This window comes from Aotus nancymaae, unplaced genomic scaffold (genome assembly GCF_030222135.1).
Source record: "Aotus nancymaae isolate 86718 unplaced genomic scaffold, 86718_ANA_hifiasm-v0.15.2.pri h1tg000028l, whole genome shotgun sequence".
Lineage (NCBI taxonomy): Eukaryota > Metazoa > Chordata > Mammalia > Primates > Aotidae > Aotus > Aotus nancymaae.
This window is the reverse complement of record NW_026988441.1, coordinates 7,779,873-7,792,793: the sequence shown is the minus strand read 5'-3', so window position 1 is coordinate 7,792,793 and position 12,921 is coordinate 7,779,873. Positions and strand designations below refer to the sequence as shown.

The 12,921-nt window shown below is 59.3% G+C and overlaps 1 protein-coding gene across 8 annotated transcripts in view; it reads left to right on the top strand.

The window, feature by feature from the left end:
• DHX34 (DExH-box helicase 34) overlaps window positions 1–11,260 on the top strand; it is a 44,905-nt gene extending 33,645 nt beyond the window's left edge. For all 8 annotated transcript variants that reach the window (XM_012446700.2, XM_064381120.1, XM_012446698.2 and 5 more), the window contains exons 8-17: window positions 1,490–1,683; window positions 2,363–2,464; window positions 4,456–4,698; window positions 4,905–5,078; window positions 5,422–5,539; window positions 6,246–6,349; window positions 8,436–8,714; window positions 9,507–9,683; window positions 9,887–10,025; window positions 10,654–11,260. In XM_012446700.2, coding sequence (XP_012302123.2) covers window positions 1,490–1,683; window positions 2,363–2,464; window positions 4,456–4,698; window positions 4,905–5,078; window positions 5,422–5,539; window positions 6,246–6,349; window positions 8,436–8,714; window positions 9,507–9,683; window positions 9,887–10,025; window positions 10,654–10,787 — 1,664 coding nt within the window. In that variant the 3' untranslated portion in view covers window positions 10,788–11,260. The remainder of the gene's footprint in view (window positions 1–1,489; window positions 1,684–2,362; window positions 2,465–4,455; window positions 4,699–4,904; window positions 5,079–5,421; window positions 5,540–6,245; window positions 6,350–8,435; window positions 8,715–9,506; window positions 9,684–9,886; window positions 10,026–10,653) is intronic.
• Window positions 11,261–12,921: the final 1,661 nt, after the last annotated feature.

The following is a 12,921-nucleotide window of genomic DNA, read 5'->3' as shown; positions in this document are numbered from 1 at the left end:
ACTGACCTCAGGGGATCTACTTGAGGCCAGCTTTGTGACAGATACTGTGGAGAGTCAGCCAAGGGAAACAGTGGGGATGAGGCAGACACATGAGACACAGGCCACAGGACAGGCAGGAAGGGAGTTCCCGGAAGTCCAGCGGCAGCTCCAGCGCCCAGAACCAGGGCTGTCCAGAAGCCCGCTATGGAGCGCTCCCAGATGGAAACGGTGGTCGCCAGCTCTTTGGCCACCCTGGGAAGCTGTTCCTGCTTTTCCTATCCGTGGCCTACCTATCCTGCCGTCTGCCCCTCCTCCCCTTTCCCTGCCTGTCCCAGCCCCTGCCGCATCTTTCTCCATTCTCCCTTTACCGTCTGTCTGCCCTTCCTCTTCCACCTCCACCTTGACTTAAACAAAGGCGGCAGGAGAAGATTCATCCTGCAACAGGCACTCAAGTCAGTGCCAGGGCAGAGTGGGAGGGACTTGCTTATAGGTCACACTCTAGCGCGGAGAGAAAGGTCCACTATGGTGGTTCAAGAGGTGAACCAGAGGTCAGGCGCGGTGGCTCACGCCTGTAATCCCAGCACTTTGGGAGGCTGAGGCAGGTGGATCATGAGGTCAAGAGATCGAGACCTGCCTGGTCTCCATGGTGAAACCCCATCTCTATGAAAAATAAAAAAATTAGGCTGGGTGAGGTGGCTCATGCCTGTAATCCCAGCACTTTGGGAAGCCAAGGTGGGTGGATCATGAGGTCAGGAGGTCGGGACCATCTTGGCTGACATGGTGAAACCCCATTTATACTAAATACAAAAAATTAGCCGGGTGTGGTGGCACACGCCTGTAGTCCGTAGGCACTCCTCCTGTGGGAGGCTGAGGCAGGAGAATCGCTTAAACCTGGGAGGCAGAGTTTGCAGTGAGCCAAGATTGTGCCACTGCACTCCAGCCGGGAGACAGAGCAAGATTCGTCTCAAAAAAAAAAACCAAAAATACAAAAATTAGCTGGGCGTGATAGCGCGTGCCTATAGTCCCAGCTACTTGGGAGGCTGAGGCAGGAGAATCACTTGAACCCAGGAGGTGGAGGTTGCCGTGAGCCAAGATCATGCCATTGCACTCCAGCCTGGCGACAGAGTCAGATTCTGTCTCCAAAAAATAAAAAAAAATAAAAAATAAAAAAAAAACTCCCAGAGCAAAGACCAAGGCAGGGTTGTAAATAGAAGAGTGGGGAACTTGTGACAGGAGTAGCCAGCGCTTAGACAGCACCTCCTGTGTGTCCGAGGAGGCAGGCACTGTGGGCATCGCCAACGTACAGATGGGGAAACAGGCCCACAGCCACGTGAGCAGAAAGCAGCCTGTGGGTTTGAATCTGTCCATCTGGGTCACAAGGCCCTTGGTGGGCAAGATGGAGGGAGGTGGGAGCAGGAGGGTGGGCGGAAGGGTGGTCCGGGGCCCCGAGGGGTGAGGGCTGCGCCTGTCCTGGCCCCCAGGAGCCTCAGCCCTGTGTCCACCGCTGCAGGGAAGATGCTGATCCTGGGCTCCATGTTCAGCCTGGCGGAACCCGTGCTCACCATCGCGGCGGCGCTCAGCGTCCAGTCGCCCTTCACCCGCAGTGCCCAGAGCAGCCCGGAGTGCGCAGCAGCGAGGCGGCCGCTGGAGAGCGACCAGGGTGACCCTTTCACCCTCTTCAATGTCTTCAATGCCTGGGTGCAGGTGAGGCTGGCGGTGGGGCCCCTCTGTCACTCTGCCCAGGGTCAAGGCCTTCTGCAGCTGTGGCTCCTCCTCATGTCCCACGCTCAACCCCACCCTGGGAGGACCACTGAACCCCAGACAGGGCCTGCCTGGGGAGGGCCGTGTCTCCACCATCCATGCCGTCGGCTCGGGACAGCACGTGCCCAGGCCCGGGGCTGAGAGGAGCCTGGGGTTTCTGGAGCACGGATGAAGACCCGTGCCATCTGGAGAAAGTCGACTCGTTGGGGGGCCTTTGTATATCCAGTCTATGTGCCCTGAATCCCTGCTCTAACCCTGGCCCCATACTGTAGTGCTGGGCACCCATCCATCCCAAAACTACCCTGACCCTGCCCTCGCGGGGCTCACAGCCCAGCGCAGGGAGACCACTGATGTGACAGTGACAACCCAGAGAGGGCTGGAATCAGAGAAGGCTGGAATGGGGAGTCCAAGGAGCTGGGAGAGCCCAGAAGGTGTCTCACCCAGTTTGTGGGTAGTCTGGGAGGGTTTCCCGTAGGAAGGGGCACTGGGGTGAGACCTGGAAGGAGGGGAGCAGGTGTCCCTGAGGGATGCCCGTATTGGGGCTCTGGGTGTTGGGTCAGGCCCTCCCTCCCTGAGCTGGCCGGGCCCTGACACCCTGGCTTCTGCTCCTCCACTTGTTCAGGTGAAATCTGAACGGAGCAGAAACTCCCGCAAGTGGTGCCGCCGCCGGGGCATAGAGGAGCACCGGCTGTACGAGATGGCCAACCTTCGGCGCCAGTTCAAGGTGAGGCTCGGGGGGCAGGGAAGCCAGCCTTGTCCAGGCAGCGGCGTGCAAGCACACTCCAGAACACTCCCTCCCTTCCTGGACAGAGGTCAGACCAGAGTCCCACCCTGTACCCACCTCCCCCACCACCCGGTGGCCAGGTGTTGGGGCAGCTGGGCAGGGCAAAGGGAGTAGAAATCCAGGAGGGCTTCCTGGAGGGGTGGATGGAGTCAGTGGACATGCAGCATCCTCGGGAAGAGCTCGCCCTCTGGACCGGCTGGCTGCACCGCTGTGGTGCTGGAGGCAGCCTATGGTTATGGTGGGACCCAGCGCATCTGAGGCCAGACAGGCCAGCCGTGGCTCTGGGCAGGTTACTGCTTGTCTCTGGGGCTCAGCTTCCCCTTGAAAAAAAGAGGATAAAAATAGCTCATGCCAACTAGGCATGGTAGCTCACACCTGCAATCCCAGCACTTTGGGAGGCCGAGGTGGGCGGATCATGAGGTCAGGAGATTGAGACCATCCCGACCAACATGGTGAAACCCCATCTCTACTAAAAATACAAAAATTAGCTGGGCGTGGTGGCGCACACCTGTATTCCCAGATACTCGTGAGGCTGAGGCAGGAGAATCGCTTGAATCAGGGAGCTGGAGGTTGCAGTGAGCCAAGATTGCGCCATTGCACTTCAGCCTGATGACAGAGTGAGACTCCGCCTCAAAAAAAGCACCTGCCTCCCAGCTTCGCGTGAGGATTAAATGAGTTAATATGTGCAGGGCGTCCAGAGCAGACCGAGCACGCAGGTGGTTCTCCACAAGGGCTTGAAGATGATGATGATGATAATAATACAGGTGAGCGGGTGGTCAGAGAGATTTTCCTTTAACTCTAAAAGATCTGGGCTTTGGCCAGGCGCGGTGACTCATGCCTGTAATCCCAGCACTTTGGGAGGCCGAGGCAGGCATATCACCCAAGTTCAGGAGTTCAAGACCAGCCTGACCAATATGGAGAAACCCCGTTTCTACTAAAATACAAAATTAGCCGGGCGTGGGGGCACATGCCTGTAATCCCAGCTACTCAGGAGGCTGAGACAGGAGAATCACTTGAACCCAGGAGGTGGAGATTGCAGTGAGCCAAGATCATGCCATTGCACTCCATCCTGGGCAAGAAGAGCGAAACTCTGTCTCAAAAAAAAAAAAAAAGATTTGGGTTTTTCCTGTGGCCATGCAGTTCTGTTGCTCATGTCATGCGTACTCCGTGGCCATTCTCCATCTGAGTGCAGAAACACCTGCTGTCGGGTCCTTTGCCGTGCTCTTACCCGTGGATTGAGGATAGAATCAGAGGCCCTGTGTGACCCATTCCCTCGGGTTACAGATGGGCAAGCTGAGGGCCAGAGTGGGCAGTCTAATGAACTCACTCTCTCTCCCTCCCCCCGCTACCTGCATGCTCCATCAGTCACGGCTCAGCAGGAAACAGAGGGGCCAACCAAATCGGGTCACTGGAGGACTGTTGATTGATAGGGTGGCGGGGGGGAGGGGTCTGAGATTTCATGGGGCACAGTCAGCTGGAGGGTCTGTTGTGTTCGGATGCCCAGTCCCGCCCAGGCCCCTCCCCTCTCCACTTGGGTTTTCTGGGATGAGGCCCAGGACTTGGCATTCCCACCAGGTTCCCAGTGCCCCAGGGCCAGTCTGGGAAGCACTAGTGCAGGGCGCCCACCAGGGCTGTGCAGGAAGGCAGGCCCCGAGGGGCAGGTGGGTCAGTCGCTGGAGCGTGGAGCCAGCTGTGGGAGAAGACACTGGATGCTTCCTCCTGCCCTAGGCCCCGGTGTCCCCTTGGCTGACGCAAGAACAGCTCTCCCTCCTGGAGCAGTGATCTGTGCTCAGCACCGTGCGAGGGGCTGTTCTCATTCAGGCCCCTTTGGTCTTTCGCAGCCCTGGCACTGGGAGGGTCCCCATTTCCATGTGCGTCCAGAGCCCACTGAGCCTGTCCCAAGGCCCTCACCTGTGTCCACCTGCCCGCAGGAGCTGCTGGAGGACCATGGGCTGCTGGCTGGGGCCCAGGCCATACAGGCGGGGGACAGCTACAGCCGGCTGCAGCGGCGCCGCGAGCGCCGGGCCCTGCACCAGCTGAAACGCCAGCACGAGGAGGGTGCGGGGCGCAGGCGCAAGGTGCTGCAGCTGCAGGAGGAGCAGGACGGCGGCTCCAGTGATGAGGACCGGGGTGGCCCAGCGCCCCCAGGAGCCGGCAATGGCGTGGACATCCAGGTGGGTGGGGTTTACCAAGGTGGGCCTTGGGCTCTCCTGGGGCATCTCAGAGGACGTGGCCCCATCCTCTTTTCAGGAGCCGGGTTTCCGTGCATGGCGCCTGTCCCCAGGGACCTGTAGGGCCCAGGCATCTGCAGATCATGCTAGGAGCCTCTCAGATAGTAGGGAAGGTGCCCTAAGATTCTGCCTCCCCATGTTCCCCCCAGGATGTGAAGTTCAAGCTCCGGCATGACCTGGCACAGCTGCAGGCCGCTGCCAGCTCAGCCCAGGACCTGAGCCGTGAGCAGCTAGCCCTGCTGAAGCTGGTGCTGGGCCGGGGCCTGTACCCGCAGCTGGCCGTCCCCGACGCCTTCAACAGCAGCCGAAAGGACTCGGACCAGGTGGGCCCTGTTCTGCCCCATCCTGTATTTTGTCTTTTATCACACACTCCCTGAGTGCCTGTCCCATGCTGGGGATGCAGTGGTGACTGAAACAACCGTGGCTCTGTCCCAACGGGGCCCACAGCCCAGTGGGAGGACAGACCTGTCCCCAGACAACCCAGAGTGGGCAGAGATTAGGGATCCCAGGGCACTGTGGGAGCCCACAGGGGGCGCCTGACCCAGACTTGGAGGAGTCAGGGAGGGCTTCCTGGAGGAGGGGACCTGGCCTGGAGGATGGAGGAGAGGTGTCCCGGGCAGAGGAGAGCACATGGGAGGGCCTGTGCTTCCTCTCCATCCTCTGCAGATTTTCCACACGCAGGCCAAGCAGGGTGCCGTGCTGCACCCCACCTGTGTTTTTGCTGGCAGCCCTGAGGTGCTGCACGCACGGGAGTTGGAGGCCAGCAGCTGCGATGGAAGCCGAGGTACAGTGAGCACAGGCAGACAGAACCTTTATCTGGGATGTGAGGGGCAGGGATACCATGGCCTCCCCAGCTCCTCTGGCTGCGGCTCCCCCTGATCCTTCCCACACCCACCCGTGCTGGTATTGCGGACAGGGGCCTGCAGAGGGGGAGGTTCCAGCACCAGGCCTCCCTGGGTGGCCTTGGGTGACTCACCCCTGCTGGGCCTCACCCTCTCTAAGGTGGTGATGGCCAGCCCCAGCCAGCGTGGCTATGCCCACCGAGCAAGCGATGGTCAGGGGGCCTGTCCTGTGGGCGCTGCCTGTTCCCAGCTGGGTCCTACGTGTTCCCTTCCCTCCCGCTCTTGTTGCCCAGGCTGGAGTGCAGTGGCGTGATCTCAGCTCACTACAACCTCCGCCTCCCAGGTTCAACCAATTCTGCCTCAGCCTCCCTAGTAGCTGGGATTACAGGTTATGAGCCACCACGCCCGATTAATTTGTACTTTTAGTAGAGATGGGGTTTCTCCATGTTGGTCAGGCTGGTCTCGAGCTCCCGACCTCAGGTGATCCGCCTGCTTTGCCCTCCCAAAGAGCTGGGATTACAGGTGTGAGCCGCAGCACCCAGCCATGAGCATATTCTTTCTTTCTACTGATGTGTATGTTGACCGGGTGGGACAGGCAGGCCTCTCATGGGCCTGGGTGGGCCTGAGCGGTCCTCCTCAACCTTTCAGGTGACCAGAAGATGAGCAGCAAACACCAGCTCCTCAGCTTTGTGTCCCTGCTGGAGACCAACAAGCCGTACCTGGTGAACTGCGTCCGCATCCCTGCCCTCCAGGTGGGCCTCTGTCCCGCCCCCAACCCCATGCCCAGATGTGAGAGCTGCGTTGCCCAGGTGGGAGAACCACGTGGATGTGGAGGGGCCGCCTGCCACCAGGGCTGGCTGCAGGCGTTAGCCTTGGGCCATTGGTGTGGCTGCTGGCTTTTTCTCTCATTCATGGACTTGCTCAACAGTTACCTGCAGAGTGCCTGCTTGGGGTCAAGGGCACAGCAGGGAACCAGGCCACAAGCCCAGCCCCTCCTGTCCCGGGCTCCCGTGGCAGGAGACTGTGATAGCAGTAAAACAGTGACGCCCTGAGCCATGTGTGGGAGGGTGGTGCCGAGCAATAGGGTGGGGGTGGGGGTGGGCACACGGTGTGGTGCAAGATAAGGCCACCTGGTGGCCCCAAGCAGCGACCCAAAGAGGAAAGCCATGTGGATGTCAGGGCAAAGTGTCCCCGTCAGTGGGGTGGCCTGCACAGAGGCTCCAAGGCACACACGTGCCTGGCGTACGGTCGGCAGGGGGATTGTGTGGAGATGAGGCGAGTGAGGCAGGAGCCCGGAGCTTCTGAGCAGAGCTGGGACACGGTCACAGCCAGGAGGGCCAGCCACTGTTGGGAGGGAGAGGAGGGTGCGGCCTGGGTGGAGGCCGAGGCTGAACTAAGATCACAGAGGACCTTTCATGGGCCCCACAGCAGCCGCTGCCCTGCCCTCAGTGCTCCTGATCGTCCCCCCATGATTGAGGCCTGGCCTTGGAGTCCTCCCACAGCCCTGTGGGTCTCCCTTTATTGAAGAGACTGAAGCTCAGGGGACACGTCACCTAAGTGACACAGTGAGCAGGTGGCCGAGCCAGAGCTCCAGCATCACGCCGCCCCCTCCGGCCTCCCCACTCACTGTCAGCACAGCCGGGCTTGGGTCCCAGGGAACGTGGAGGGGAGAGAGGAACCCGCACACTCCCAGAGCCTCAGGGTTTTGCTGGCACTGTCATTGCCACCAACACCACGAAAGCCAGCGCGGCTCAGTCACTCCTGTGTGTGTCACACGTCCCTCGAGCCCGCCTGGCGGACCTGGCACTGTTAGTGTTCTGGGGGCCGGGGGTGCAGCTATAGTTACATCGACCAAACTCTGCACGCTCACGGGGCTCAAATACGATGGGGGAGGTAGACAGCAAACCAAAAAAGGGCGATGCTGGGTGCTCATGTGAGCACGAGAAAGTGGGCAGTGCGCAGGCCGAGGGACAGAGGGTCGGCGACCAGCCGGAGCGCAGGAAGCTGAACAGGCGAGCTAGCCGAGCCGCTGCGCTCTCCCTGCACTGCGCTGCTCGTTGAGACTCTGAGTCTAAACTCAGAGTCAAAAATGATTACAGCCCCTCACGCCTGTAATCCCAGCACTTTGGGAGGCCAAGGTGGGTGGATCACTTGAGGTCAGGGGTTTGACACCAGCCTGGCTAACATGGTGAAACCAGTCTCTACTGAAAATAACAAAAATTAGCTGGGTGTGGTGGCGGGCGCCTGTAATCCTAGCTACTCTGGAGACTGAGGCGGGAGCGGGAGTGGGGGTTGCAGTGAGCAGGATGAGAATCTTCGCACTCACGTGAGCAGGCGGAACAGCGCATGGAGCCTCCTGTACCGTTTGCGGCCCCCAGACCATCCACACATGGCCAGTCCTCCCCTGTCGTCTGCCCCGGCCCCGGCCCCAGCCCCGAGAATTTTCCCCAACATCTTATGAGGCACAACACAGGAAACTACAGCCCTGACTTCCGTCCTCACAGGAGCGTGCGCTCGGCCTGGGCTCTCCCTGCATGTCTTGTGTGTATGAGTGGCTGTGGTCCCTCTGCCACCCTGCCTGAGAATGCAGCCGTCCTTTCCAGCTCCCTTCCATCTGCTGCCGCGCCACCCCAGTCCCCTTCCCTGACTCAGCAGCTGCCTTGTACATGCCATATCCCCAGCACCCACAGGGGTGCCTGGTACCGTGGGTGGAGGGTGGGTGGGTGGATGCCTCACATAGGCAGATAGATGGTGGGTGGGCAGGAGCCCCCCGGGCAGGCCTGTGTCCAGCAGCGCGCTGCCCCTCACACCCACTCCCTGTCTCCTGCCCCATCCCAGTCCCTCCTGCTGTTTAGCCGGTCCCTGGACACCAATGGTGACTGCACCCGCCTGGTGGCCGACAGCTGGCTGGAGCTGCAGCTGGCAGACGGCGAAAGTGCCGTCCGGCTCCTGGCGGCTTCCCTGCGGCTCCGTGCCCGCTGGGAAAGTGCCCTGGATCGGCAGCTGGCGCACCAGGCCCAACAGCGGCTGGAGGAGGAGGAGGAGGAGGAGGAGCCCGTCAGCCCCAAGGAGGTGGCCGCCCTGAGCAAGGAACTGCTGCAATTCACGGCATCCAAGGTGCCCGCTGCCAGGACGCCAGTGCCGCCTGTGCCCACAGGGCTTGCGCCTCGGGAGGGCCTGGCTTCCCCTTTACTCCGTGTGGGCACAGTTGGGACTTTTCAGGCCACAGAGGTTCAGTCACTTGCCCAAGGTCACTCCACTGGTCTGGGTGGAGCCCGGATTTGATCCCAGGAGCCTGGCTCAAAAGCCACACTACCCCCTGCTGCCCTGTTTACTAAGTGCCTTCCGTAAGTAAGTGTAGCTGATCCCCCCTTGCTAAGTCAAGGACGGGCAGGGTGTGAGAAGGAGTTTGTGAGTGTATGCCTCAGGGTGTGAACTGAACTGAGCAGGCTTGAAACCAGCCCGACTCTTAGGTGGGGAGCAGGAATTGCTCCTGACTCTCCATGTAGTGGGGGTGAGGAGACGGTGTAATCCAGGCTGACTTCCTGGAGTAGAGGGGCTTGAGGACAAACGGGCAGGAGCCAGGTGAGCCACGGAGAGGGGATCAAGGCTGACGTGCCAGGGGGAGGAGGGGTGAGGAGGCCAGACTCAAGATCTAAATGGGGTCCCACCAGTGACAGGGGCACAAGAGGGGCCTGGGGAAGGCAATTTAGACGGGGGTGGGTCATCAGGTATATTCTAGACAAAGCCCTGGTCATGCATGTCTGCAGCCAAGTTGTGATTGGCTCAAGCACTTGGCTCCCATAACTGCAAAGTCTGAGGGAGGGCTTCAGGCACAGCTGGCTCCAGGTGCTCTGGTGGTGTCTCCCTGAGTCTGTCTATCTCACTCTCCTGTCTCTCCTTCCTTAGCTTCCCTACAGCCTCCGGCGGCTCACAGGGCTCGAAGCCCAGAACCTGTATGTGGGACCCCAGACCATCCCAGTCACCCCCCATCTTCCTGGCCTCTTTGGCAGCTCCACCCTGTCCCCCCACCCCACCAAGGGGGGCTATGCAGTCACTGACTTCCTCACCTACAACTGCCTCACGGTGAGCATGAACCTGCCTCCCTGAAGGTGGGATTTCGGGAAGCCCCCACACCTGACCCCACAGCCACATTTCACCTTAGTCCAGGGATGTGGTTCCCAAGTGGGGCCCACGGCCCTGAGGGCTTCTGGGAAGGGTCCCAGGTGGGCAGTGGGCGGTGGGTGGCACCTGGCTGGGCCCCAGCCCTGACAGACGGTCTGCGGCAGAGTGACACGGACCTGTACAGCGACTGTCTCCGAACCTTCTGGACCTGCCCCCACTGTGGCCTGCACGCACCCCTCACGCCCCTGGAGCGCATCGCCCATGAGAACACCTGCCCCCAGGCCCCACAGGACGGGCCCCCAGGCAAGCACGGGGCTGCGGGGACCGGGCCACCTCTGCCCAGCTGTCTGCCCATCCCGTGATGGTCTCCTGTGTGTGTGGGCACTTGCTAGATGCTCCGGGGACTGACAACCTCCACCCGCTGGCCCCGGCTGGTGCCACACACAGGCCTCGTCCTGAAGATCAGGAGCACAGGGCAGGGAGCCTGGATGCCACTTCTTTCTGTCCGCCTGTCGCCTGTGTTGTCTGTGTCGCTGTCTTTGTCCCTTCATTTCTGTCTCTGTGGCTGTCTCTTGTTACTTCTCTGTCCAGCAGTTGTCTCTGCCTTGGCCATATCCACCCTGTTGTCACCCAGGGATGCCACACACTGGGGTTCAGCGTGGGAGGCAGCCCCAGGGCCACAAGCCCCCACCCCAGGCTGGCTGTGTCTGCCTCTGTCTCCATGTCTCTTCTTGTGTCTTTCTCTCTGCCTCTCTCACGACAGGGACGCACAGTAAAGACAGGCCTGTGTGTTTTTGTTAATCAAGGAAGGCTTGGAGTTCCCCAAAGGCCAGGAGAGAACCTGACCCCCACGGGTCCCTGGTATTTGGATGGGGGTAAACATATGCACTAGAACACCGTCCTCACAGCCTCCTTCTTTTCCCTCCCTTAGGGGCTGAGGAAGCTGTCCCCGAGACCCTCCTGAAGACATCTGTCCTGCAAAGGCCCTACCACTGCGAGGCCTGCGGGAAGGACTTCCTGTTCACCCCCCCAGAGGTGCTGCGGCACCGGAAGCAGCACGTGTGAGCCGCACCAGGAGCCCCACCCGCCTCCCCACCACCTCCCCACCCTCCAGCCCAGGACTAGGGCCCAGAGCCCCGCCCCCTTCCCTGCAGCCCTCCAGCCCAGGACTAGGGCCAGGACTCTTGCCTGAGTCCCCCAGCCTGGGCTTCGCCCTGTGGTCCTGTCCCAGGGCAGAGTGGGTGGAGCATGGACTGAATAAAACCTTACATGCTGACCCACACTGAAGCCTGTAGCTGCCCATCCAGAAAGCAGCAGCTGCCCTGTTAGTCCTCCCCAGGGCCTAGCTTTCCTTCTTCCTGCTGTGGGTGCTGCCTGAGGGCTCCTGGGCGGGAGGAGCATTAGAGCCAGCAGGGACCTCCCACATCTCCTGATTCCAGGTGCAGGTTCTTTTAGCGCCTCCACGGCCGCTCTCTCCTGAGTCCTTCCTCAGTCTCTGCTTGGACCTTGAATTTGCCCATCTACCTGGGTCACTTTAAGAGTTATGGCCGGGCGCGGTGGCTCACGCCTGTAATCCCAGCACTTTGGGAAGCCGAGGCGGGTGGATCACGAGGTCAAGAGATCGAGACCATCCTGGTCAACATGGTGAAACCCCATCTCTGCTAAAAATAAAAAAAATTAGCTGGGCATGGTGGCGCGTGCCTGTAATCCCAGCTACTCAGGAGACTGAGGCAGGAGAATTGCCTGAACCTGGGAGGCGGAGATTGCGGTGAGCCGAGATCGCGCCATTGCACTCCAGCCTGGGTAACAAGAGTGAAACTCCGTCTCAAAAAAAAAAAAAAAAAAAAAAAAAAAGAGTTGTGCAGCGGGGCTGGGGGACCCAATCCCAATAAAAAAGAACAATAAAGGCTGGGCGCGGTGGCTCACACCTGTAATCCCAGCACTTTGGGAGGCCGAGGAGGGCGGATCACGAGGCTAGGAGATCAAGACCCTCTGGCTAACATGGTGAAACCCTGTCTCTACTAAAAATGCAAAAAATTAGCCGGGCATTGTGGCGGGCACCTGTAGTCCCAGCTACTCGGGAGGCTGAGGGAGGAGAATCGCTTGAACCTGGGAGGTGGAGGTTGCAGTGAGCCGAGATCGTGCCATTGCACTCTAGCCTGGGCGATAGAGCAAGCAAGACTCTTGTCTCAAAAAACAAAAACAGTAAAATTGCTCAGGAGAAAAGGCATGGGGTTGGAATGGAAGCAGGACAACACCGTAGGTCCTGCAGATACGAAAAGGAGAAGGGAATGGGATGAACTACGTGCCGCGGATAAATTCCACTCATTTGAAATGGAAACAATTATTGAAAGACACCAACTACCCAAAGCTCATTCAGTAAGAAACAGATAACCGGAACAACTCTATTAAGGAGATGTAATTTCCTTACAGTGACCTCAGACGGGCTCATTAGTGACGTCTACCAAACATGGAAATCATGCTCACCCACACCCTCTTGTCCACAATATAGGGGAGGATGCCTCCTGACTGACGTCATGAGGCCGGCTTATCCTGTTGCCAAAACCAGGCTATGACAATGCAAGATAAGAAAACTCTAGGCCAGGCCAGGCCAGGCGTGGTGGCTCACGCCTGTAATCCCAGCATTTTGGGAGGCCAAGGCGGGCGGATCACGAGGTCAAGAGATCGAGACCATCCTGGTCAACATGGTGAAACCCCATCTACTAAAAATACAAAAAATTAGTTGGGCATAGTGGTGCGTGCCTGTAGTCCCAGCTACTCAGGAGGCCGAGGCGGGAGAATTGCCTGAACCCAGGAGGCGGAGGTTGTGGTGAGCCGAGCTCGCGCCATTGCACTCCAGCCTGGGTAACGAGCGAAACTCCATCTCAAAAATAAATAAAATGTCCTCTTGAAGGCTAACATGCACAGATTATAAATAAATAGCTTAAAGGACCTGTAGTCCCAGCTACTCGGGAGGCTGATGCGGGAGAATTGCTTGAACCTGGGAGGCAGAGGTTCCAGTGAGCCTAGGTCATGCCACTACACTCCAGCCTAGTGCCTGGCAACGGAGCGAGACTCTGTCTCAAAAAAAAAAAAAAAAAAAAAAAAGTTGACTGCCGAAGTGGGTCTATTTCTAGGCTCTACCCAGTCATCTATTTGTTGAAGCTTATCCTTGTGAGTAGCCACATTATCTTGGCTG